The sequence below is a fragment of the Argentina anserina genome, chromosome 2 (assembly GCF_933775445.1).
Source record: "Argentina anserina chromosome 2, drPotAnse1.1, whole genome shotgun sequence".
Taxonomy (NCBI): Eukaryota; Viridiplantae; Streptophyta; class Magnoliopsida; order Rosales; family Rosaceae; genus Argentina; species Argentina anserina.
Window position 1 is genome coordinate 4,098,075 of NC_065873.1, and position 26,291 is coordinate 4,124,365.

At 38.5% G+C, this 26,291-nt stretch overlaps 4 protein-coding genes across 4 annotated transcripts; 2 read left to right on the forward strand and 2 right to left on the reverse strand.

Annotated features, from left to right (window-relative positions):
* Positions 1–666: 666 nt before the first annotated feature.
* On the reverse strand, positions 667–8,997 carry LOC126785333 (presequence protease 1, chloroplastic/mitochondrial-like). The gene is made up of 19 exons (XM_050510988.1): positions 8,613–8,997; positions 8,355–8,538; positions 7,902–8,076; positions 7,676–7,808; positions 7,487–7,557; positions 6,736–6,819; positions 6,018–6,108; positions 5,081–5,601; positions 4,780–4,944; positions 4,484–4,702; positions 4,253–4,380; positions 3,052–3,241; positions 2,676–2,759; positions 2,488–2,585; positions 1,948–2,212; positions 1,704–1,866; positions 1,429–1,609; positions 1,153–1,224; positions 667–1,059 (listed from the first exon to the last, which is right to left on the reverse strand). The coding sequence occupies exons 1-19, from the start codon at positions 8,869–8,871 to the stop codon at positions 918–920; spliced, it is 3,225 nt and encodes a 1,074-aa protein (XP_050366945.1). The 5' UTR covers positions 8,872–8,997; the 3' UTR covers positions 667–917.
* Positions 8,998–10,143: 1,146 nt separating this feature from the next.
* On the forward strand, positions 10,144–14,137 carry LOC126783814 (probable carboxylesterase 12). The gene is made up of 2 exons (XM_050509349.1): positions 10,144–10,399; positions 13,228–14,137. Exons 1-2 carry the CDS (start codon positions 10,144–10,146, stop codon positions 13,884–13,886), a joined length of 915 nt encoding a protein of 304 aa, XP_050365306.1. The 3' UTR covers positions 13,887–14,137.
* A 1,605-nt stretch (positions 14,138–15,742) lies between these two features.
* On the forward strand, positions 15,743–17,061 carry LOC126782856 (probable carboxylesterase 12). Its single transcript, XM_050508186.1, has one exon. The coding sequence runs from the start codon at positions 15,858–15,860 to the stop codon at positions 16,800–16,802; it is 945 nt and encodes a 314-aa protein (XP_050364143.1). The 5' UTR covers positions 15,743–15,857; the 3' UTR covers positions 16,803–17,061.
* A 4,278-nt stretch (positions 17,062–21,339) lies between these two features.
* On the reverse strand, positions 21,340–24,069 carry LOC126782855 (probable carboxylesterase 12). The gene has a single exon (XM_050508185.1). It carries the CDS (start codon positions 23,236–23,238, stop codon positions 22,117–22,119), a length of 1,122 nt encoding a protein of 373 aa, XP_050364142.1. The 5' UTR covers positions 23,239–24,069; the 3' UTR covers positions 21,340–22,116.
* Between the last annotated feature and the right edge of the window lie 2,222 nt (positions 24,070–26,291).

Sequence of the window (26,291 nt, forward strand, 5' to 3'; positions counted from 1 at the left end):
GTGTAAAACTATTGATATGAACTTCACATACTCTCTGATTAAAAAAGAAAAACAAACACTTGAAAACAATATTGGCAAACAAAAAATATCGTTCAAGAACTCTTAATCAGCCTACGTAGAGCTCTCATCCTGGATTTGCCACTAGAACCGTCGTCTAAGGGTCTCAAAAAGCAGTATCCACAGTCAAGATTTAACATATTTGTATCGACAGATATATCGGACTTTAAAAAAATGGAGATGTCAAATATTTATTGGAGAAGACATTTTCAACATTTTCAAAATTTTTATTTATAATTTTTAATAAATTTTCAAATAAACCGATAAATAGATGTTAACTTCATCTATTATGTAACCTAAAAAAACCATCAGGAATGAGTATTGATCTTCACAAATGAGTATTAAACTACAATGTATGTTCTTAATAGTTTAAAAGGAGTCCTTAATTTTTTAAGGTTAATTTTTTTTCACAGCTCCTCCTTTGGACCAACTATAATGCATGGTAGGTGCTGAATAATAAAAACATTTATTTTATTCTTTAGAAAAATAAAAAAATATGCCGCACTAAAATATATCGGTAATTTAAATAAAGGAAATGTCGATACCGGGAAAGTTGTTAAGCAATAAAACAGAGAGATAAACTAGACAAGCGACACTCTACAGACGAGAAACAAAATAAGAAGTTTTTCAGTCAAAAGGAATTGGATCTTATTGTTCAGTGTAAAACAGATATTTTCAGTGGCCAGACAATGCATATTTAAAACTTCTCCCTTTTTTTTTTTTTGAGCAAGCATTCCAAAATTTCTTTTCTAACCTACTATCAGTGTTGTATTGCTTTTCTATGTAGACGGGTGGAAAAGAAACACAAATCAGGCGGCTGAAGCTGTATAAATTAGAGCAGCATTGCACCAATGTTCGTCTTAGAGGGCTTTCTTCACTTCAAATAAGTTTGATCTTTCCTTTTGTGCTGCATCAACATCATCTGGAGATGCCACTGCAACAGAAACCCCTTTGTCTTTAACTGCATCAATTGCATTAGCAAACTCCTTGAAGTCCTTCAAGCTGTTGGACAAGGGGCAAGCAAGTAAAAATTTGATCACAAAACTCTTAAAACACCTTTTAATGTTTTGGTACAAAAAAAATCAGCATCTTTACCTAGTTGACAATATCTCTTCTCGTCTAATTTGCCTTTCCTCATCTGAAACTCCCAATAAATGCCGCATCAAACTGCAGATAATAAAATGGAAGATGGGTAAGTATAGAAACATCCGAGTATCACAGATGAGCTTTTATGGCAGATTGTATGTCAGTTAATTGTTCTATCAACAGGCATATATAGAGATAAAATAATTCTTTTTTTGTTCCCGTTTGTATCATAATGGCTGATAAGAATATCCACTTTCTGTAGAAGAGGAAGTTATCTCCACATACCTACTATAACCTTTGGCATCAGGAAGCTGGTAGGAATCAACATCTCCAATTGTTCCAATAATGGACTTTGTGAGAGTTTCTTCATCCATATCTAGTTGTCGTAGAAACTCCCCAGTTCCATCATATATATCAAGTGTCTTTAACAAGTTGGGGTCACGATAAGATAAAAATGAGAACACACCTACATCAAAACCAACAATGGTTAGGTTGATGTTCTGACTCGTCTGGCATGGCAAATAAACTCCCTACAAACATAAAACAGATATTAGTTATACCGGAATGACTATCAAAGTCGCAAAAGCCTCCATATGCTCCACCACTAACTCGTACACGATCCCACAACCACGTATTACTTATGTATTTGGAGATAACATATGCACTTCCATTAAGTTGATAGCCAGTGTCATAAATGTTGGCTGCTTTTCCAACATAATTGACCTGTAAAAGTAAGAGATTAGAATAACTCTTCCAACAAAATATGGAAAGAGGAACCATTCATATTAAGTATTGCACTCTAACCTGTGTAGGTATAACAAGGGCTTCATTTGTAGATGGTAATTGAGCATCCCAAGTAGTTCTTGCAAAAGGAGATTTGTTAGGCAGCAAATCCAGAAATTGACCAACGAACTTCTCAGAGTTGGTAAGGTTCTTTCCTTCAGCAGTCATATTAACCAAGCAACCCTCCCGTGAAAGCAAGGACTTGCGAATCTCCTCAAGAGATGAAGATATTCTCTCCCAATCATTTTCAACTTTCTCTTCAAGAGTTTGTAGAAACTCCAAGTAACTGTGTAGACAGAAATTTCACAAAACTATATCAGACACTGTATTGGTTGAAAGAACAAAAAAGAGTTGATTCAAATGGATTGATCAGAAAAAGAAAACAGAACTCTTGGGAGCTTTCAAAATATTCAAATTACTAAAATGGGAAAAAAATGGATTGATCTTATACTCTTTGGGAAAACTAAATCAAAGAGTCCATGTCTCTGATAATATAAATGATAAAGATGAACATCAGACACGAAGCCAAGAAGTCAAATCAATTCAAAGTTTTGGACCAACCTGAAACCACCCATTTGTTCAGAAATCCACCCTGCAACATTTAGCTTTCCATCCATCCTTGCAGCAGCAATTCCATGACCACTACCTCTCAGTCGGTTCTGAAAAGGAGTATTATAAACTCTTTGAGCTTTGATCACTAATATTAGGATCTGTTCTGGTATAATTAATGTTTACAAAATCTAACATACCTCCATTCTAGCTTTGCTTTGGGAAACAAACTGCTTAAACCGCTGCTGGTCTGTAAATTGGACTTCTTGAAGGATACAGTTGATCTGCAACAGCAAATTCATTGGCCATTCACATAAAACTTTTTAGGTAGTTCCTCTAGGTAAGTGCATATACATTTTCCTACATGTGGCTAATGAAAAGTGTAACCTAATCGTGCCAAAGGTGTACATGACTAAAGGATCACTGTGAACGAAAATTAGGAACTTAGTGCAACAAAAAATCAAGACAAGTTCTGAGCAATAAGTACTCAAACAAAATGCATTGTCCAAGTTCAAAATCATTTTACTTGACATGCAATGAAAGCTGTTTGTGAGAAGAATGAAGGAAAAAAGATACCAGGTGGAATAAATCATCAGCACGTCCTGCCATGGCTTTGCCTCGAACGATTATATGGCTACACGCATCTTTCTTGCCCCGGACAGATGATGTGAATGGATAAACTGATATTCCTCCAGTTTTTCTTCCAATCAATTGATTCAGTTGCACAAAACTTAAATCTTTGGTTCCCATCTCCAGCAATGATTGACTGTTAAGGACATCCTGATCAAGTCAGCCAATATATCTTCTAAAACAAATAATTTTATTGTAAAATAAGCATGTAAATCTCGACTAGTTTTTTTGTACAGAATCATCATTTTGATATTACTGATGTCAGTATAAAATTTTAAAGTCGGCAGCTCTTTACAGTATATTCATATAATAACGCTGCTGCTACTACCACATCTGATAGCTGAATAAGGTTCCCATATTAATTGTCTTTACTTTTTTGTTTTTTGCATGATGTGTTGCTAGCATCAGTGGAAATGAACATGAATGTCTTATTCAACAGACAAGATATTCACCCAAACATATGCAGTCTTGTAGTTTACAGCATCTATAAATGCACTTTCCTAAAGGACTGCCACCATCTATAATTCCTATGGATGAAAAGTTCAGAATTACATAATATTATAAAAGGGTGTTAAAAAATGAGCGGCAATGTTTCGGTCTCAAGTGCCAGAGCCACCTTGTATCTCGAAAATTCCAAACAAATAATAGCATTTGCTGTGAGACTGACATTATTTTAGAATTGGAGTCATTTTGATGATTTTATAAACTGTGGGTCTCATAACAAAAAACGAATTAAAGAAAGGGAACCAGAATCAGCTCCTTTTATTGTCTATACTGAGAGAGTTCGTGAGGAACTGACCTAAGCCTTCTTCATTTTCTTAGTTTATGACACATACCTGAAACTAACACATTGACAAAGTATGCATGACAAATAAGAGCACTTAACTATGGTCCCTACAGCATTATGTTCTACCTCACTTCACAGATGTCATTATGAATTTGGATATATAGATAAACTACCAAATAATGAAATTGGAGAATCAACTAGTTTGTGCTCCTAATCACATGGAAACCAAAATAAAATTAGTCGTTTTCGAGTCTTTCCAGAAGTTAACCTTCCAACAGGAAGCTTCATCGCAGAACATCATGTTATGCCTATCCAATATCAACTAAAATTTCAGTGACTCTTATGAAGAGAACATCTTACCAAAAAAGAGGTACCAGAGGAAGGAGCTCTTGCTTTAGTGAACTCATATTGAAAACAACTTCAGTGTAGAGAACATCATTTGTGAAAAGGTCATGCTGCAAAACTTTAACTCCACTGATATCCCCAACCTATATTTAACAGAAGTTTCTCTAATTTATTTACTTTCTATGAACTAATTGATGAGGTAAAACATGTATGAGGCTGAAACGTCAAACATTTAAGGCGACAAACCTCTGTGGGAACATGAATAGGTTCCTTTGGAATGTCTTGCAAAGAGAGGCTTGGAACACTTCTTAGAGCTTCTGGTGGATCAGGAGTTTCCTGCTTCAGTTTCAGTTCTTGAGTAGCACGTGCTAGCTCAGCAAGATCTTCTTCTGTCATACCTGCCTTTACTTTGTCCAAAATTTCTTTCTCGGCTGCTTCATCACGAGAGGCTTTTTCTGGATCAGGCTGACAAAGATTTCACTGGTTAGGAGTATTAAAAAAAAAAACAAGCAAGCATTGGGGAGAAATATATGACTGATTACCTGCATTTCTACCACAACTCGATGAGGATTGTTCAAAATGAATTTCTCTATTAAAGGAGAGAAAACAGCTTTAGAGCCTTCCTGTTCTATTCTTGCTTTTAGTGCCAGTAAAGGTTTCTCATACTTCAATGGCTGAAATGGATCCATATCATATATCCACTTGCCCTTTGGGAAAGTAAGAATGAAAAAAAAAGGAACTAAATTAAGCTTTTGATAAAATATAAATAGTCCAGAGAGATAACAGGTACTTTAATGAACAGAAAATAACAAAATAAAGAAAAATTAAATAGGTAGGGAGTACCATGGACCGTAGCATTAAGGACAAACCACGAGGAAATGATCCGGTGTTGTTTTCCCTGAGAGAAAACTCAATGGTATTCATGGATGCTTCTACAGCGGCTGTATCGAATCCTTCGTCCGCTAGTTTCTGGAGTGTACTCATGACTAATTCTTCTACCTTTGGAATATCATCTTGAGAAACACCCTTCAACCCAATGCTAAACTGAGGTTGAAGAAGCTCATCTTCGACCCCACCTCCAATGATAGCCTCTCCCAATCCACTTTCTAGCAATATTTTCCTCAATGGAGAGGCAGGAGTTCCCAACATAAGATGATCCAAAAACCCAAGGGCAAGTTCAGTTTCCAAATCTAGGGGTTTCTCAGACAACAACCAATTGATACATACCATATCTTTTTTCTTCAAGTCGCCACCCTCACCAGCAGGATATGTCTCAGAAATCCTAACTGGTTCTGAAAATCGTTTTTGTGTTTGAACCCTTGATTCATTTGAAGCTGAACTTGCATCAAACATATCTAGGTACTCTGTAAGAAATATTGAGAGAGAATGAGACTAGGAGTACGATGCTAAGGATTGAAAATGAATTATTCCATGATCTTACACATGTTTATTTTTCATCATCATGAAATGAACAACTGATGGCAGCTGTAACAGATGTACGAAGTTTTTCTCAAATACATCCACTACTAAAAGTCTAAAACCAGTTGTTTTAAAACCAAAATGACAAATGATTTGGTGCATCACAATTACACCATCTTAAATGACAGAAAAAAAAAGTCAAATGCACTTAACAAGTGCAATCATAATACTATCTTTCATAAAAAACAAAAAAAAGATTGTGTTTAAAATGATTTAAACGGCCAAATTATCAGAGATAATAATGTATGCTGGAGTGATCCAAATGCATGTAGGTACTCATAAGCTGATCGAAGTGTAATACCACTTAAAATGCGTAGTCGCTCAGTTGGATCATCATCTCCATAAAACCAAATCCTGGCATTGCTTGGATGGTAATACTTACGGTGAAATTCCTGTAGTTGTTAGTCATAAAGAAGAGCACAATTATTATAAGACGGAAAAATGTCGATATGTTGGATAATCATAATCCCGTATACATATCATTGTGCTTGGGTATAAACAAAGATAATATCACCAATTCTCCACAGATTAGAAAGTGCAACTAATAATGTGATATATTCCATTCATGTTTGATCAAAAGGCACTGTTAGTTACTTAGTTTCTATTACGGTCACTGATTGAAGTACAAACAATCTTAAGACAGATACTGTAAGCACAAAACACTCTTAAATCGTAATCAAACCTATATACGGTCATTCAATAGCCAAAATTGCCTAGATTTTTAGATGATATGTCAAAAGCATGCTACTATTATCCTGGGCACTGTGTATAAGATTGCAAAGAATGTGCTACATATGACATAATCTAGCATAACTCACCAAAAAAGTACAAAAGAAAAAAAAATTCAGATTTTAAGTCTAAAAATAGAGAAGTCCATAAGTCAACTGGGCCAAATATATCAAGGTGGTTTTGGATGTGAACCCCAGATCACTTTATCAGTATCAACACCTCAACTGTGAGTATGAAATCCATCCGATTATTATGACATAAACAGCTCCTCCTCAGTTCACAAAACATACCTTAAATTCCTCATATGACAGTTTGGGAATAACTTTTGGATCTCCTCCACTGTCCACGCCATAGGTATTGTCTGGAAAAAGAGCCTGTAATAAACATACATTAAACAATAACTAACAGATAACACATGTATACTACAATATATACTAAACAAAAAGAGCAAGATGACAACAAATTGGTGGCATTCAAGTCATTCAGACTCAAAGGGCCATTCAATATATGATTAATAAAATCATTAACAATAACAAAGATGATTCAGTAGCTTAGCATATCAGGAACATAGATGGCTGGCATACTAAGATCACACACTTCAACAATATCCAGAATTCATGAACCCTTATTACATGATTATAGTAGTAAACTGGTAACTCTTAGCTTATTGCATACATCCGATTACATGATAACAGTCAGCCTAAACAAATCTGTTAAATTGAAAGCCCAAGATAGCTTTCCTCTCCACTAGTCATATAGTTTCTTAAATTCACGCTAGTCAATAGACAAATTGAGTTGATGATTCATATTACAAAATGCCATTTATAGGAGGACATAAGATAAGACACAGAAGGTAGGAAGGATGTAAGGGACGGAGATATTTTTAGAACAAAAATGTATCTAGCCTTTTTTTTTTAATAATCAGCATGAGGACAATGAGAACTCAACAGGAACATTTGAATCTCCATACATTGCGCAAAGGATGTCAAAATTCACACTCCCAGAACAAAAGACCTTAAGTTTTGGAAAAAAAAAACTTGCCTGTTGAGCAATCCGCCCTAATATATTATCAGGTTGGGAGTACACCCCTTTCATTTCATTGAAAACAACTCCTGAAAGCAATAACAAAATTCATATAAGAATAATTCAGGAATATCCCAAAATGGTCAAAAAATAATAATAAATGAACACAATTAAACGACACAAACTTTGCCCAAATGTGAATAAAACCTTTATAAGATATGTCTTCAGAAGGATCATTGAGCTCATAATGCCAGCCCTCCTGCTGGAATGTCTGAAAATCCTCCACACATTTTGGAAAGAACACAGCATCCAGGTACACATCCACCAGGTTATAGAAATCCTGAAATTAAACAAAAAAACCCATTCTTTCAGAATACAGAAGACATAACAGATAACACCCTACACAGAAATTGTTCTCAAAGCTCGATTTCACCTTCGTATTTGTGGAGGCAACTGGGTAGCAAGTCCTATCAGGATAGGTGAATGCATTCAGAAAAGTATTCAAGCTCCCTTTCAACAACTCGACAAACGGCTCTTTCAAAGGGTACTTTCTGGACCCACACAACACACTGTGCTCCAGTATGTGTGGAATTCCAGTCGAATCATTTCTGCAACAACAAATATATCAACAATGTCCCCATTATCACACACACTAGGCAAGTACACATTTACGCGTCGAAAATACTAAGCAAATACTCATTTACACACTAAGCAAGTACACATTTACGCGTCAAAAATACTAAGCAAATACTCATTTACACACTAAGCAAGTACACATTTACGCATCGAAAATACTAACATGAACAGGCGCTTATACAGTATACTAATTCGTAAAAATTCGAAGCTCTAAGTGAATAAAAGAGTGGAATTTGGGGCTAAAACTCACGGCGGCGTTCGGAAAACAATGCCGAAAACCTTGTTCTCATCGTCGTTGGCCACCGAGATCACCTGAGCGCCGGTCTTCTTGTGCCGGAAGAGCAGGGCTTTGGATTTACACTCTCCGATAAACTCTTCCGTGACCTTCTCGAATCCCAGCCGTTCCGCAACCTCATCGGAAACTCCAGAAGACTCTACACAGACAAAACCACGACGACGCGTTACGAAAAGCTAGGGTTAAGAGAGAGCGAGGGAAGATGAGTTTTACCGGAGGGAGATGGAGTGAGCGGCGTGGCGACGGCGCGCGGGGAGAGGGAGGAGAAGCGGCGGCGGGCGAAGTGGGGGGAGGCGGGGAGGAGTAATCGGGGGGAGCGGCGGAGGAGGAGGGAGGGGTGGAGAAATTGACGGTGGCGATGGGGTCTGAGAGGTGACGAGGAGAAAGAGCGGGAGAGGCGGGGGCGGAAGGAGAAGAAGGCGCGGTTGGTGGCGGAGGAGAGAGAAGAGCGGAGGAGAGCTGCTCCCTCCATTTTTGTGGTGACAAAGAGAGAGTTGAGAGAGAAGTGGTGTGATAAAGGCTTGGTTTTTATTTTGATTGAGAGGGAAATAATATCCGAGGGTTTTTGGGGGGTTTAGATTTTTGGTGGTTTGGGTAAAAACAGCGTTATGAGCTTGATAGACTTGACAAGGTTTTCTTTCTTGCTTGATTTGTTTTGCTTTGCTTGCTAAAAAAGAAGACAGATTGATGGCTCTCATGGTTTGCTCGAATTTTTGGTTTAGGGGAGTAGAGTGAGCGCTACGAAAGTTGTTTTTGTCTGTTTGTTTTCTTTATTAATAAGTGAAGAATTTAAAGGAAAGTAAAGGGAAAAACAATTTAAGAATGGTATATCAACTTTTTTTTTTGGGTACAATGGTATATCAATTTTACGACACTGATAATCAAATTTTCTATTAATAAAATAAGAAGAAAATTAAAATAATTAAATTTTTGAACTATCTAAATTATCTGAAGTTTATTAAACTCTAAAAACTATATGGCTTTGGTTGGAATGATAGAATTGTAATTTATAATATGTAGAGGTGAAAATAAATAATAGAATGATAAAAATAAGGAGAAAGTGCATATCCTACAATTTTGTCCAGATAAATTATAACTACCAATGTGTTGAAGATACAATATTTTTCCACAATTTCTATTAGAAAAACCCAAAATTGCACACACGGAGTGTGTATGTGAAATATCAAAAACTCAACATTGTTTCCATACATGCGTCAAATTAGTCACCCTCAAGTTCTTACCATATTTCACTAAGCTCTTCGACTTTCTAGCTCAACTGCTTGCTTATTCCTCGTTAATTCTTTCTTTCTTAATTTCCAACTGTTCCAAGACGCATGAGGAAGAATATAAGCTGCTAAGTGCTAACGATTGTTGCAAAAAGTCGGATTTGTAATCACATGGCACGACTTATCTCCCAATGCAATGAACAGTTCAAGAGCCCCGTATGGCCATATATGCAATTATGCATGATGTGAAAGATCAAACACTCTCCAATGAGTCGACTAAAAATTCAAACATGTACGTATCCCAAGTTCCCAACAACGAAATTTTCACGCAATTGAATTCCAAGTTCAAAAGAACGAAAACGTACTCATTTTTCTGACCCAAATAATATCGATCGTCGGACCGTGTGATATATAACATGTATATTAGAATTTTCCCTTATATTTCAGGAGAGAACAAGCCCTCATTTCTTATCCTTACATATCAACATATCAACTTATCTCTTCCATCATATCGAACCATGAGCGACGAACTAGCCCATGATTTCTTTCCCGTCATCAGAGTATACAAAGACGGTCGAATCGACCGACTCTGGGGAGAAGCCACACTTCCTGCATCGGTCGATCCCCAAACCGGTGTTGAATCCAAAGACGTTGTCATCTCAGCCGCACCACTCGTATCTGCAAGGCTTTATCTCCCTAAAGCCACCACACCCGAGTCAACCCAGAAGTTCCCTATTTTGGTTTACTTTCACGGCGGTGGCTTCTGCAATGGAAGTGCTTTCTCTCCCACTTTTCACAACCACCTCAACTTGTTAGTCTCCGTGTAACAACCCCAAAATTTTGAGCCTAAAAACTCAAAATTTCAAAGTCGTTAGAACACCAAAACAATCTCAATGAAATCGAAATTATTTAAAATGCACAGCGGATCATTACTGAGTTCTCAATACAACTCAGAAAACCAATTATTACAACCCAAATTTATAATTCAACATTACATAAGATGGAAATGTAATAATCCTCACAATCTCTCACAAAACTCACAATAAATCCACACCAATTCTCACACTCAAATCCACGCTAGAAACCTCACCACAAGCAGGATAATGAACGACTTCGAGTCCCCAGAGTTGTCCTTAGATTCCCACTAATCAACACCTACAGTAGTATCCCCTACACCATCGGATTTGTGCACCGGGATTGTGAACACAAACTCGGTAAGCTTTACAGCTCGTATGAGTAAAATAAAACAAATATAACTCGCATATCAATGTATATGTCAATCCACAAATTAACAAAATATAAATGCACTCATGAGTCAATGGACGGCCCATCTGGTTGTCCCGAAAATATGAAAATGAAAGTACTCATGAGAAATTGGGCAACCCCTCTGTTTGCCCAAATGCATTTATAATACGAGTACTAATGAGCGTTGGTACACCTCTGTTACCCCGCATATAGTACACCGCCAACGTTGGGCAACCTCCTCGCTACCCAACGCCCGGCATAGGGCAACCTCCTCGCTACCCTACGCCGACATAGGGCAACCTCCTCGCTACCCTATGTCCACCATCGGGCAACCTCCTCGCTACCCGATGTCCGGCAGACAGACTAGAGCTCTAACTGTATCGTAACTTTCGCCCGGCCAAAGGCTAGGTTCCGACATGCCACACACGTTCGAAGACATAAACACGTACAATAATCTACTTATTATTGTACAAATTTCATCACGTACTCAATATATATAATTCTCATCACCACTGTGATCATAATTCACAAACGAAATCCTAACAGTATATAATATAGCAAACTATATATATATATGTACCTATTTACCATTTATACCATATATATATACAATCCACTTTATTATATACATGTCATATTTCTTTAACACGCCCGAAGACAAAACGATTTAACAAATCACAACGTTAAAATCACGTACCATAATCTACTCGTTATTGTACAAATTAAATCACATGCTCAATATTTAATTCTCGTCATTCGAAATGACCAATTCCAATGAATTCATAACAGTATATAATATAGCAAACTATATATATATGTACTTATTACCATATATACAATATATATGTAATCCCCTATAATGTATACATGTCGTAATTCAATATTAAAAACTCTTGCAAAATCTTGAATCTCCGCAAGGATAGATTCGTAAATAAGTGAGATTTTACTCACCTTATCGACTCGAACGTAATTCCACAATTTCCGAAGATAATTTTTTTCCTTACTTTATCGATCACCTTGAAAAGATAAGAAAAGAATTTAGAAACGTTTCGTAAACCTTTAAATGCCGATACAGTAATAATCGGTTACTGTTCAGCAATTTTCGGTTTTACGAATTTACTGTTCCCGTATTTACTATTTGTGTATCACTGTACAAATACACATCCAATACGTATCTCTGTACGAGTACATACTGTTTACATATTTTTGTACGTATAAATACTATTTAAATGTACGTACTGTTTCAGTAAATAATAATTACCGAATTACCCTTCTAAAATTACTTTTTACCTTTACTAAAAGTAATTTATATTTACAATTACTGTACGTAAATAAAATTTACATTTACCGTACGTAAATAAAATTTACATTTACATTTACCGTACATAAATAAAATACAAAATTACCCTTCCGGAAACACTGTTCACGCTGCCGCACGTGGCGGCGCGTGGGGTACATGCGCCACCCGCCGGCAGGCTGCGCGTGGGGCTCACACGCCGATGCCACCAACGGCGCGTGTCACGCCACCGCCGCCCCAAAATCCCCTATTTTCCTTCCCTCTTCCTTCCCACGGCCTCACGCCGTCTCCTACCTCCTCCACGCACCCATACGCGCCACCCATAGCGGCGGCATCTCCCCCAAATCCCTCCCCCTCCGATCTCCTCTAAAACTCCATCAATCCAACCAAAAACAACACAAATCCACACAACAAGCATCACAATATCCAATTAGATGGAAACCTCACCTATTCCGGGCCTTGGGAACGCCGGAGCTCGTCGGAGAGTTCGAACCGATTGGGTTCGGTCCTTGCGAATCGCGTCGAAGCTTCACGGTGGCGCTGGAGACCGTGGCTAGCTTGGAGGGGGACTGCGTCGAGCTTGCGAGGCTGCTGGTGTCGGCGGTGGAGGACACGTCGGCCTGGAGGCGGCGGATCGATGGAGGAAGTTTCTGAGGAGGGAGAGAGTTTCGGGGAGAGAGAAAGAAAGAGGGAGGGAGGCGGAGAGAAGAGAGAAAGTGGGTTTTCCTGAAATGGAAACCCTAAACACACAATTATCCTATTTATACTTGTTTCCAAAATCGGAAACTAACTCCCGACATTAATAACTTCCACATCCGACGTCCGATTAGAACGCGTCACATACTCACGAACTCGTATCGACGAGCTCTACAACTTTCGTGAAGGAAGTTTTCGTAACCGAGCTCTACACTCGTAGCGGAAACGTAACGTTTTTCTAATTAAACATTCCGATATCGTTTCCGTTTCTCGTTTCATAACGTCGCTACCAATCACATTCATTCTAATTAAAATTCGCAAATTTATAGAATTCAAATCAAACTAATATTGTTTGAAATTTTAGGGTTATTACACTCCGAGGCCAATGTTGTAGCTGTTTCTGTTGAGTATAGACTGGCGCCAGAATACCCTCTTCCGGCTGCCTATGAAGATTCATGGTCATCTGTCAAATGGGTGGAGTCCCATTTCACCGGAACCGGTCCTGAAGAGTGGCTTAACCAGCATGCAGATTTGAACAGGGTTTTCTTTTCAGGTGATAGTGCTAGGGCTAACATAGCTCACCACATGGGTTTGAGAGTTGGATCTGAGAAGTTGGCGGGTTTTAAGCTGAAGGGGTTTGTGTTGGTGCATCCATACTTTTGGGGGGAAGAACTAATAGGGGGAGAGCTAGCTTTGAGCGAGAGCCAAAGGGATTTCTTTGCTGGTTTGTGGAGGTTTTGTTACCCTTTGACTAGTGGATTTGATGATCCGTTTATCAATCCGAGTAAGGATTCGAAGTTGGGGGAGCTGGGTTGTGAGAAAGTGTTGGTCTGTGTTGCGGAGAAGGATATGCTGAAAGATAGGGGGTCGTATTACAGTGAGGTATTGAAGAAGAGTGGATGGAATGGAGTTGTGGAGGTTTCGGAAGAACAGGAGGAGGACCATGTGTTCCATTTGATCAATCCAAGTTGTGACAATGCTGTGACCATGATGAAGAAGGTCGTTTCTTTCATGAATTATTAGTTTTGTTTTCGATCGATTATGGTCGATTGTGATCAATTAGCTTCGGCTGGTCTCTTCAGACTTTTAGTTCTGCATCCCCATGCATGCCACTCCCTCTACTACGAACTATTGGCTACCTTATACTCGTGATGTACTACGTAGCTAGGTACTAGTTTATATGAAGCTTATTACGAAGCTTATAACACTAGGGAAAATGAATAAAGAAATAATATATTCATGTTCGTGACTTTGCATACTTTTTGTTTATGATGGATAGGACTGTTATTCTTGTATTATTCAAAATTATTGGATTATGAAAATTTGCCAAACAAGTGTATGCATGATGTATTTCTTTATCTTAGGAAAATGAAGCAAGTCTGCAAGACACATAACATTTAACATCCACGGAGGACCTAAATCTTAACACTGTAAAGTTGTAAAGATTTTACTGTAGTGTTAAATTGGAGTGTTCAACAAATTTGCTGATCACTTTCTATTTGTCTATCTTCTGTTCACCCTTCTAAACTCATGTCATGTGTCAAATTGCTCAATTATTATCTAACTATGAGTTGAGAAAAGACATATGACATGAGTTTAGAAGGGTGGACACAAAGTGGGCAAATAAAGAGTGGTCAGCAAATTTACTTACAAGTTCAACGGTTCAAAAAGTTACGTATCACAATGATTTATTTGGTAAAGAGAAATTTTATCCACACATGATTAAATACTAAATGCACACCCTAATTGACTAAGAAAAAAGATACACACCCCATTATTAATACACCACCTAGGCCTTCATCATTCCTTGGAAAATGTCAATGGACACCTTCATTTACATCTTCCTCGAATGTTTTTACTTTCTCTCAAATAGTTTCACGTAAGGGTAAATTCTTTCTATGGTACATAATGTATGGTCAATTAGACACTTAGTACCCAATATTTCAAAGAAAACAGTTTAGTACTTATGTTGACCAATAGGAGGATAAAATATACATTTAAATATATATTAATAAAAATACAATGAAAACATGAGTTATGTGTGTTCATTGTTCTCAAATTTTAATGGTTTTATGCGTTTAAGTTAATATTTTTGGTCACGTTGATAGTATAAGTCAATTTTATGTTTATGAAATTCAATCGTCTCACAAAACTACTTCGTGTGACTGTATTTAATTAACTAAAAACATTCTTGTGGGTATATAAATAAAAAATTCTATATTTTCTAAACAAAAATTCAATTTTACACTTTCAATTAAAGCTTAAAATTAATTCATGTTTAATTTCTAGCAAATGATACAAAAATAATGAATACCAAGGTGATAGAAATCAGCCTTTAACCCATAAAATTTTATTTATTATTTTATTTTGATAAATAATATGTAAATGTCATTTTTACCCTTTATATTTAACAAATAAGTCAACATACATATCAAGATGTCCCATAAAATCTAACTTCAAGTAGCAATGTGTCATCTTTGAAACATTAAGTACTAAATTGTCCAATTAACCATACCTCATGTACCATAAAAGGAATTTACCCTTTACGTAATCGTAATCTCCCAAGAAGAGTTCCATGTAGTTAAGATATTTCTCAAAGAGTTTTAAGTAATTAAGATTTTCCTTAACTAAATTTGTTTTCCTTTAGGTTTTCATCGATAAGATAAGGTAAACGGATTGGCACATAAATTCACACCTACCTAGCTCGGAGATAAGGGTTTTATTGGTGATCGTTATCATTATTTAATTCCCGTTGTTTTCCCCTAATCGAAATTTTTTATAGGTCAGACTCTTCCATGGAAGTGATGGAACGCTTGCAGAGAACGTCATGCATGATGTAAATGATCAACTACGGTATTCAATGACTTGCCCAAAAATCCATAAATATATTAGTCTGGATCCCAAGTAAATCCATCAACGTAAACCAAAACGTACCTCTATAAATCATCGATCAGTTTTGCTCTGTTTTATCATCCTCTTCCATAACATCCAACCATGAGCGACGAACTTGCCCTTGATTTCTCTCCCTTCATCAAAGTATACAAAGACGGCCGAGTCGAGCGTCTCCTAGGCACAGCCACAGTCCCTGCATCGATCGATCCCCAAACCGGGGTGCAATCCAAAGACGTCATCATCTCAACCGCACCTCTCATCTCTGTAAGGCTTTACATTCCCAAGTCCACTTCAACTGAGTCAACCCTGAAGCTCCCTGTTCTGGTTTACTTTCACGGCGGTGGCTTCTGCATTGAGAGTGCTTTCTCTCCCACTTATCACAATTACCTCAACTCATTTGTCTCCGAAGCCAATGTTATAGCTGTTTCTGTTGACTACAGGTTGGCGCCGGAGCACCCTGTCCCGGCTGCCTATGAAGATTCATGGGCGGCTGTAAAATGGGTGGAGTCCCATTTAGCCGGAACTGGCCCGGAAGAGTGGCTGAACCGGCATGCTGATATGAACCGGGTTTTCTTTTCAGGTGATAGTGCTGGTGCTAACATAGCTCATCACATGGGTTTGAGAGTTGGATCTGAGAAGTTGGCCTGTTTTAAGCTGAAGGGGATTGTGTTGGTACATCCATATTTTTGGGGGGAAGAACCAGTTGGGGGAGAGCTAGCTTTGGCTGAGAGTGTTAGAAAGATGGTGCCTGATTTGTGGAAGTTTACATACCCTTTGACTTGTGGATCCGATGACCCGCTTTTTAATCCGGGTAAGCATCCGAAGTTGGGGGAATTGGGTTGTGAGAAAGTGTTGGTCTGTGTTGCGGAGAAGGATTCGTTGAAAGATAGGGGGTGGTATTACAGTGAGGTATTGAAGAAGAGTGGATGGAATGGAGTTGTGGAAGTTATGGAAGCAAAGGAGGAGCAGCATGTGTTTCATTTGTTCAATCCTAGTTGTGACAATGCTGTGGCCATGCTCAAGAAGATCGTTTCTTTCATGAATTAGTTTTGGTTTTGATTCTGATTCTGAATGATTAGCTTATTGCAATTGGTCTCTCTTCACATCTGTTCTTTTGTACTGTATGCGTGCTTGTACAAGAGAATAATCATGAGCCTAGTACAAGAGAATTCTATGCTTGAATTGTGAAATGATAAAGAAACCCGAGGGGGTTGATTTGTCTTTCTTGATGTAGTTCCTGTGTAAGCTCAAGTTATTAAAGAAAACGGGGAAATGAATTGATAAAGTTGAAATCAGGTTTCCATTACATCAGCTCAAGTTAGATACCATGAAACTCCGCCCTAAATTTCTGCCAAGTAAATACTCTTCATATGAGCCATATATTACTGCACTATGTGATGTGCAAATCTAAAGGACGAGACAGAAGCCATGACACACATACATCTGCAAATCTGCAATCGTTGTCAACTATATCAGTTGAAAAACTTCTTCTGTTGTTTGTTTGAGAGAAACCAGTAACCAGCCAAAAGGGCACGAGCAGTTGTTCGGTCCGAGTACGTTGTTCAAGTATTTCAATAGTGAGTAGTTCCTCTGAACTATACTGGTGCTAAAAAACTCTATTTACAGTTAATGAATTATGTTCAACTCTAGATGATTTTACTGTCCTTCAGGAATTGTTTATAGTGATTGTGTGACATGTACCATGTACAGTATGATTCCTAACTACACAAGGTATGTTAACTATCTGTTACAGGAACACACAGGAATCCTAGCTTTTGAGCTCATATTAACAGCTGGTACATATTATTTCTGTTCTATTCTATTTATAATGCTTGACAGGAATATAGACTCCAGGCATGAGGAAGCTTACTGCCCTCTTGATTAAAAGTTGAAAGGTGTACTAATTGTTGATTTCTTACAGGGTATCTAATGGGACTGAAAAAAGATCAGTACAACTTTTACTCTGATCAGGTGCTTTCGACCTGCTCATGAGTCGGGAGGAATGTTTTAAGCTTTAGGCCTCCGTCTATTTCAGGTCTGCTGATCTGTCCCTCTCTATCTCTGTGTTTCTTCTCATGAAAGAGCTACTATATTCAAGATAACTTCTTTTATTTTGCTATATATATCAAATGTATACATCCACTAAATTCTGACATTTTCATATTGATAATTGTTACACAGAAAAGAAAGTCATAATTTGTGCAATAACTTGGTATCTTTGAAAACATTTGTAAAATGACAGGTGTACTGTATACAGAAAAGAATAATTCTGTCATCTTATTCATCCATGAGTAATTGAGTATGCATATATCCCCAGATAAATCCTGTAACTAGAGTTCTTAATCTATATGACGATAGCACATCTATAATCCTTTCTTTGATTCTGGCCAGGCTAAGTCAATCTCTGCTAAGTAGCAATATTATCAACATTTTATTTAATCAGTTTGGGAAGACAAACTCATTTAACTCAGCAAATGAAAGCAATGTATTTCCATTCTCGAAATGTAACAACCCCAAAATTTCGAGCATGAAAACTCAAAATTTCAAAGTCGAGAAACACCAAAACAATCTCAATGAATATAATCATTTTAAATGCCACAGCGGATCATCTCTGAGTTTAAAATACAACTCAGTCAAACCGATTATTACAACTCAAATTTATAATTCAATAGTACATAAAATGGAAATGTAATAATCCTCACAAACTCTCACACAAATCCACAATAAATCCTCACAAACTGGGAAGTGAACGACTTCGAGTCCTCAGAGTTGTTCTTCGATTCCCACTAATCGACACCTGCGGAATTATCCCCTACACCATCGAATTGGTGCACCGGGATTATAAACACAAACCCGGTAAGCTTTACAGCTCGTATGAGTAAAATAAAAACAAAACTCGCATATCAATACATACGAGAATCCACAAATCAAAAAATATAAATGCACTCATGAGTAAATGGACGGCCCATCTGGTTGTCCCGAAAATATGAAAATGACAGTACTCATGAGAAATTGGGCAACCCCTATGTTTACCCAAATGCATTTATAATACGGGTACTAATGAACGCTGGTACACATCTGTTACCCCTCACGTAGTACACCGCTGATATTGGGCAACCTCCTTGCTACCCAACGTCCAAAAATATGAGTACTCATGAGCCGATAACCCATCTGTTACCTCACATGCAGTACTCCGGCAGACACACTAGAGCTCTAACTGTATCGTAACTTTTGCCCGGCCAAAGGCTAGGTTCCGACATGCCAAACACGTCCGTAGACTGGTCTGAAGACAAAATGTTTTAACAAACTCCATGTTAAAACCACGTACAATAATCACACCTCATATTGTACAAATCTCATCAACATGCTCAATATATAATTCTCATCACCACCGTGATCATATTCACAAACGAAATCCTAACAGTATATAATATAGCAAACTATGTATATATGTACCTATTTACCATTTATACAATATATATATATAATCCATTATATCATATACATGTCATATTTCATAAACACGTCCGAAGACAAAACGTTTTAACACATCTCAACGTTAAAACCATGTACAATAATCAACTCATTATTTGTATCAATCGCATCAACATGCTCAATATATAATTTTCATCACCACTGTGATCATATTCACAACCGAAATCCTAACAGTATATAATATAGCAAACTATATATATGTACCTTTTTACCATTTATACAAATACATATATATTCCACTATATCATATACATGTCGTATTTCGATATTTAAAACTCTTGCAAAAATCTTGAATCTCCGCAGGGTAGATTTGTAAATATGTGAGATTTTACTTACCTTATAATCTCGTGCGTAATTCCACAATTCCGACAATAACTCATTTCTTTGATTTAACAATCACCTTGAAAAGATAAGAAAAGAATTTAGAATCGTTACGTAAACCTTTAAATGTCGAAACAGTAATAATCAGTTACTGTTCAGTAATTTCTAGTTTTACGAATTTACTGTTCACTGAGTACTATTCACGTATTCACTATTCTCGTATTTTTGTACAAATACTCATCAATTACGTATTCATGTATGTATACATACTGTTTACGTATTTTTGTACGTATACATACCATTCAAATGTAAATACTGTCTCAGTAAATAATAATTACTGATTTACCCTTCCAAATTACTTTTTACATTTACTTAAAGTAATTTACATTTACATTTACCGTACGTAAATCACATTTTTACATTCACTGTCGTAAAATAAAATTTTACAATTTACTATGTCGAACCACTGTTCACGCGGCGCCGCACGTGGCGGCGCGTGGGGTACACGCGCCACTAACCGGCGACCGCGCGTGGCGCTCACGCGCCACTCACTATGGCAACGCGTGGGGCCCACGCGCCGAGCCTAATGCCAGCGCGTAGCACGCCACCGCCACCCCAAATCCTCTCCTCTTCCTTCCTCCGCCCTTCTCACGGTCTCACGCCGCCTCTAGGCCCCTCCACGCTCCCACACGCGCTGCCTAAGGTGGCAGTGTTCCTCATTTCCTCCCCTCCTCCGATCTTACTCCACAATCATTCCAAACCATCCAAAATTCGACAACAAACACACACAACCAATAATCACATCCATTCATACCTTGATCGAAGCTAAAACCTCCGATTTGGCATCAGAAAGGCTCGGATCGCCGGTGGTGTTTAAATTCCTTGGGAAGAATTCGGATCGATGTGGTTTGGCCTCCAAGTTGAAGGCAGAGGGCACCAAGGCGAGGATCGGCGTCGAGATGCCCTCCTCTGTGCCCTTGCGTCGCCGGAGGTGATGCTGATGGTTGCGATGAAGCTCGCGGTCTCGGGTTGGAGCGTAGAGGCTCACGGCGTCGCGAGGAGGTGCGTCGACCTCGGGGTCGACTACGGAGGTCCCTGCGATGCTCTGGGGGTTGGCGGTGAGAGGCACGGCGGCCTGGAGGCTGAGATCGCCGGCCTGATTTTCGAGAGTGAGGGAGGGACTCGGGGAGAGAGAACCCGAGGGGGAGAGGGAGAGAGGGAGAGAAAGGAGGCGCGGGGTGGGTTTCCTGAAATGGAAACCCTAGCTCCTTTAATTGTCTATTTATACCCGTTTCCAAAATCGGAAACGAACTTCCGTCGTTAATAACTTTTAAGTACGACGTCCGATTCGAACGCGTGATGCGTCCACGAACTCGTATCAACGAGCTCTACGACTTTCGTGAGGAAGTTTTCACAAACGATTGACAAAGTAAAAGTTGATTTTTAGGTCGCGGAAATGTAACGTTTTTCTAAATAAACGTTTCGATAACGTTTCCGTTTTCGATTTACCGCTTCGCTAAGCAAACAAAATTCGTTTAAATAAATTTCACAATTTATGAACTTATAAAACAATCCAACATTCACTCAGAAAAATCAGGTTATTACACGAAAGCCTGCCATATTTCTTTAATTTTAAGTCACATAACTATCATGATTCAAAATTATTCTAATGCTTAACTAGCTAGATTATATACCGACATATACTGCCTATTTGAATTTAACTAAACACATATATTTACACATTGACATTGCATGAGAAACTGCAGGCCTCGCTACATTGTCATACTGAGACTATCATTCTCTTACTGCTGGTTTGTGTTGCCGAGTACGATACATCGAAACATAGAAACTGGTATTACAGCTAGGTCCTTAGAAAGAGTGGATGGAATGGTGCTGTGGAGGTCTCGCAAGCAAAGGGGGAAGGCCATGTTTTTTTTACTTGTTCAATCCAACCTATGACAGTGCTCAGGTTATGCTGATAAAGGTCAATTCTTTAATCAATTAGTGTCTGTCTTTCTTCAAAAAAATATTAGTGTCTGTTTAGCCTTACCTGAATCTAAGCTTGTTTGAATTTTCGTTGTCGTAATGTTTGTTCTCGTGCCTTGTACTACTGCTTCAATTTATGTTTTATGTACTTTGTTTAGTAAAACTGCTGTGTGAATGTATAAATTGATTGTGAATTCTTAGTGCAGGTAGAATTGTTACTTTGTTAAGTAACCTGCCCTGGCTAGACTTCAGCTGGTACTTTCTGGCCCTTTTAGGATTTGTTGATCAATTTGTAACCTCGTAGAGTTTTATTTAACAAACGAGCTAAGACTTAACACATCATTTTAAGGCCATAATACACAATGCCATTGCTCTGGTAGGCCCAGTACTCAATGTACTTGCCATATGAAGAAGTCAAAGAAACACAAATAGGCTATGATCCCAAAATGGGATGAGCTGAAGAAAACAGCAATTCAGTTCAGTGTTTTGCTTAGAACACAAGTTATTACAAATTGACTACGGCATTTCCCATCAATGGAGAGAAACAAATAACTTAATTTCATGCATTGATGAAGGAAACTATCTCCTCCATCAGAGCCACAGCGTGATCCCCAGTTGGATTGTTCAAATGAAACACATGATCCTCCTCCTTAGACACCACAACCTCCACACTCCCATTCCACTCACTTTTCTTCAACAGCTCACTGTAATGCCACCCTCTATGCACCAATCCATCCTTCTCAGCAACACAAACTAGCACTCTCTCCGCCGCCAACTTCCCCAATTTCGGATCCTTAGTCGGGTTCATCAACGGATCATCTACCCCACTGCTCGTTGGACAAGCAAACCTCCATATACCTTCAGCCATTGCTCTTTTCTCTGCGTCAGTGGGTTCATCCCCAACTGGTTCTGACCCCCAAAAATAGGGATGCACTAAAACAACCCCATTGAGCTTCACACCAACCAAACCCTCATACCCAATTCTCAAACCCATATGATGTGCTATATTAGCCCCAGCACTATCACCACCCAAGAACACTTTCCCAAAATCAGCGTATGCATTCAGCCACTCATCTGGTCCTTTTCCCTCAAAATGGGACCCGACCCATTTGAGCGCGGCCCATGAATCTTCAAACCCGATTGGGAGAGGGTTTTCCGGGGCCTTTCTATAAGCCACAGACACAGCAACCACATTTGCCTTGGAAGCCAAGGAAGCGACATAACTGTTGTAATAGGCACAGAATGGTGACCCCATACAAAACCCACCTCCATGGTAGTAAACAAGGAGAGGAAGCTTTGTTGGGTTCTCAGTAACTTTGGCTTTGGGGATGTAGAGCCTAACTGTGAGCCCTGTATCCTCTGAGACAACAGCGTCTTTGGTTTCGACACCGGTTTGGGGATCAAACGAAGCTGGAACAAAGTCAGTGTTGGCGAGCCGTTGGATGCGGCCGTCTTTGTAGATTATGAGGAAGGGTGAGAAGTCTTTGTAGACTTCAGTGCTTGACTCCATGGCAAGGGCAGAGGAGGAGGTTTGTGAGCGAGTAATAAAGCAGGGCTTTCTGTGTGGGAGAGAGAGGGGTGTGAATGAAGAAGGGGGAAGGGAATGGAGGTTTACAGAGAGAGTTGGAGTTTTTGGTTTTGGAAATATAGAAATGGCAAGGCCAAAAAGACAAGTAGCCATATTTCTACTTCTTCGCCGTTCAGCCAACCAGCAATTGATAAAGGTCACAATAATATCTCCAGTATTATCTCTCTAGATTCCTTTGCCTGCATTCTCCATATTTTCATGGTATAATTCAACATAATCATACCTGTTATTGTATCATTAAAACTTTATAATACATTGCCAACAGTTCTGTCTTTGTCAATTGTGTTTTCTCATTTTTAGTGTGCTCTTCTGGTAATTGGCTATCCGGACAACAAGTAGAGGTTGGAAGCATTCAGAAGGTAGCTAGGCCGGTGAATATGATCAAGAAAATCTCATATAAGAAGCCAAACTTTTGTGTGACACAACTTGATGTTCATAGTCACATAATCAAGGTGACCACAAATCTCGTCAATGGTATCGAGTGTGATACAATAAGACCCGAAGGTCTGAGAGGAAATGAGAGAAATAGAGAGGAGGCAAAATAAACTGGATAATATTTCTTTGATAGATAGGAATACAAGGCTCTGGGTATATATCCCCAATTGTTCACACAAGAACTGGCACGTGCCTTGCTCTCCTGAAACCTTAACAACTTACTTAGTTAACTAACAAACTCTAATTAACATAATTAGACCAATTCTCATAACAATCCAGCCCCCTAAGATCAAGGTTGCCCACAAGCACCATCACTTAGCTACAAAATCTGGGAATCTCTTCAACAACTAATCAGTCTCCTCCCATGTAGCCTCTTCTTTGGTTCCTCCAAGCCATTTTACCAACCACTTGGTCACTGGACCATTCTCTTTCTTCACGCTACTATGGACTATTCCCTTTCTAAATCTTAAGTGAGCAGTGACAGATACATCATTACCCACCTTCTTTTTTAGAAGTGACACATGGAATACCAGATGAACCTTGGCAGTGCTTGGTAGCTTAAGTTTATATGCTACAACACCAATCTTCTCAGTAATCTGGTACGAACCATAGTAGCGTGAAGCTAACTTAGGAGCTGCCATCTTTTGCACAGATTGTTGCTTGTACAGCTGTAACTTCAAATACACCTAGTCCCTAACTACAAAGGTCCTCTCAGAATACTGCATCTTCATCCATGCTTGTGCTACTTGCAAATTTCTCTTCATGATATTAAGTAATTCATCTCTAATTATCAATTCCTCATCTACTGTAGGACCAGGAGTATATGTCATAACTCTTGGAGCATCATAGCCATACAAGGCCTTAAATGGACTCATACCAATTGCAGAGTGATGACAAGTGTTGTACCACCATTCTGCCCAAACCAACGCTGTGACCCAAGAATGAGGTTTTTCTCCCACAGTGCATCTCAAGAAATATTCCAAAGTTCTATTTAAATTCTCAGTCTGTCCATCTGCTTGAGGGTGATAAGCAGTTGTCCTGTTCAAACTTGTACCTTGCAACTTGAAGAAGTTACTCCAAAAAGAGCTCATGAACACAAGGTCTCTGCCAGTAATTATAGCTTCAGGCATTCCATGTAGTTTAAACACATAATTGATGAACTGTTGAGCCACTGTTACAACAGTATAAGGGTGTGCTAAAGCTATGAAATGAGCATATTTTGTCAATCTATCCACAACTACTAAAATAACTGTCTTGTCACTTGTCAGTCCCTCAATAAAGTCCATGCTTATTTGAGTCCAAGCTTTTTTAGGAATTTGATTTGGTTGTAGAAGACCTGGAGGCTTAATTGTCTCATAATGGTTTAGTTGACACACATGACAAGCTGCTACAAACATCTTAATGTCTTTGTGAATTCCTGGCCATCCAAACATTCTTGTTATCATTTTCTCAATTCTCAACACTCCAGCTCCAACATACCCTCCTATGAAACCACCATGAAACTCTTGCATTTTCTTAGTTCTCCAACCCCCTTGAAGAGGAACATAAACCCTATCTTTATACATCAATTGAGACTGCAACATTGAAAAGTTAACAAGACTGAGGGAATCCGTCTGCAGCTTCTGAATAATTGAACCAATATGAGCGTCTTGAATGCATGCATCTTGTATATCCAACATATTGCTTTGGATAAGAGTATAAACACCAGTGAGCAAATTGGCATATTTTTCCAACAATGACTTATTATGCATCGCACTCACATCAACCCTTGAAAGAGCATCAACTGCTGCATTGTGTCGACCAGCTCTATACTTAATTGTATAATCATAACCAGCCAACTTAATCAACCATTTTTATTGTGTAGGAGTAGATATTTTCTGATCTAAAAAGTATTGAATGGTTCTATGGTGTGTAATAATAGTGAAATGCTTACCCAATAGATAGGGTCTCCATTGTTGAACTGCAAATACCATGGCCATCATCTCTTTGTCATAGACAGATACAACTACATGCCTAGGAGCTAGGGCCTTACTCAAATAAGCAATTGGGTGGCCCTCTTGTGTCATAATTGCCCCAATGCCATGACCTGAGGCATCACATTCCACACAAAACTCTTTAGAAAAATCAGGTAAAGCTTGCACTTGAGTGTTCATCAAAGCAAACTTCAATTCCTCAAAAGCTTTTACAGACTCATCAGACCATTTAAATCCCCCAATCTTACACATAGCAGTCAGTGGTAATAGAACCAAAGTTCTTCACATATTTTATGTAGTAGCCAGCCAACCCTAGAAAACCTCTCAATGCCCCTAGAGTCTTTGGTTGTTCCCACTGTTTAATAAAAGCAATCTTGGCCGGATCAACAACAACACCTTCTTTTCTTACCACATGACCTAAATACTCCACTGCATTTACCCTAAAATTACACTTGCTCATTTTTATTTTGAATTGATGTTCTTGCAACCTTTTAAACACCTTTTCCAGCATTTCCACATGAGCTTGGCTAGTTGCACTATATATCAATATGTCATCAAAAAACACCAACACTCCTTGCCTCAGATAATCCCTTAAGGCATCATTCATGGCTGCTTGAAAGGTTGAAGGGCCATTTGTCAATCCAAATGGCATGACCAAAAATTCATAATGGCCATTGTTTGTCGTGAATGCTGTCTTGCTCACATTTTCTTCACACATCCTTATTTGATGATAACCAG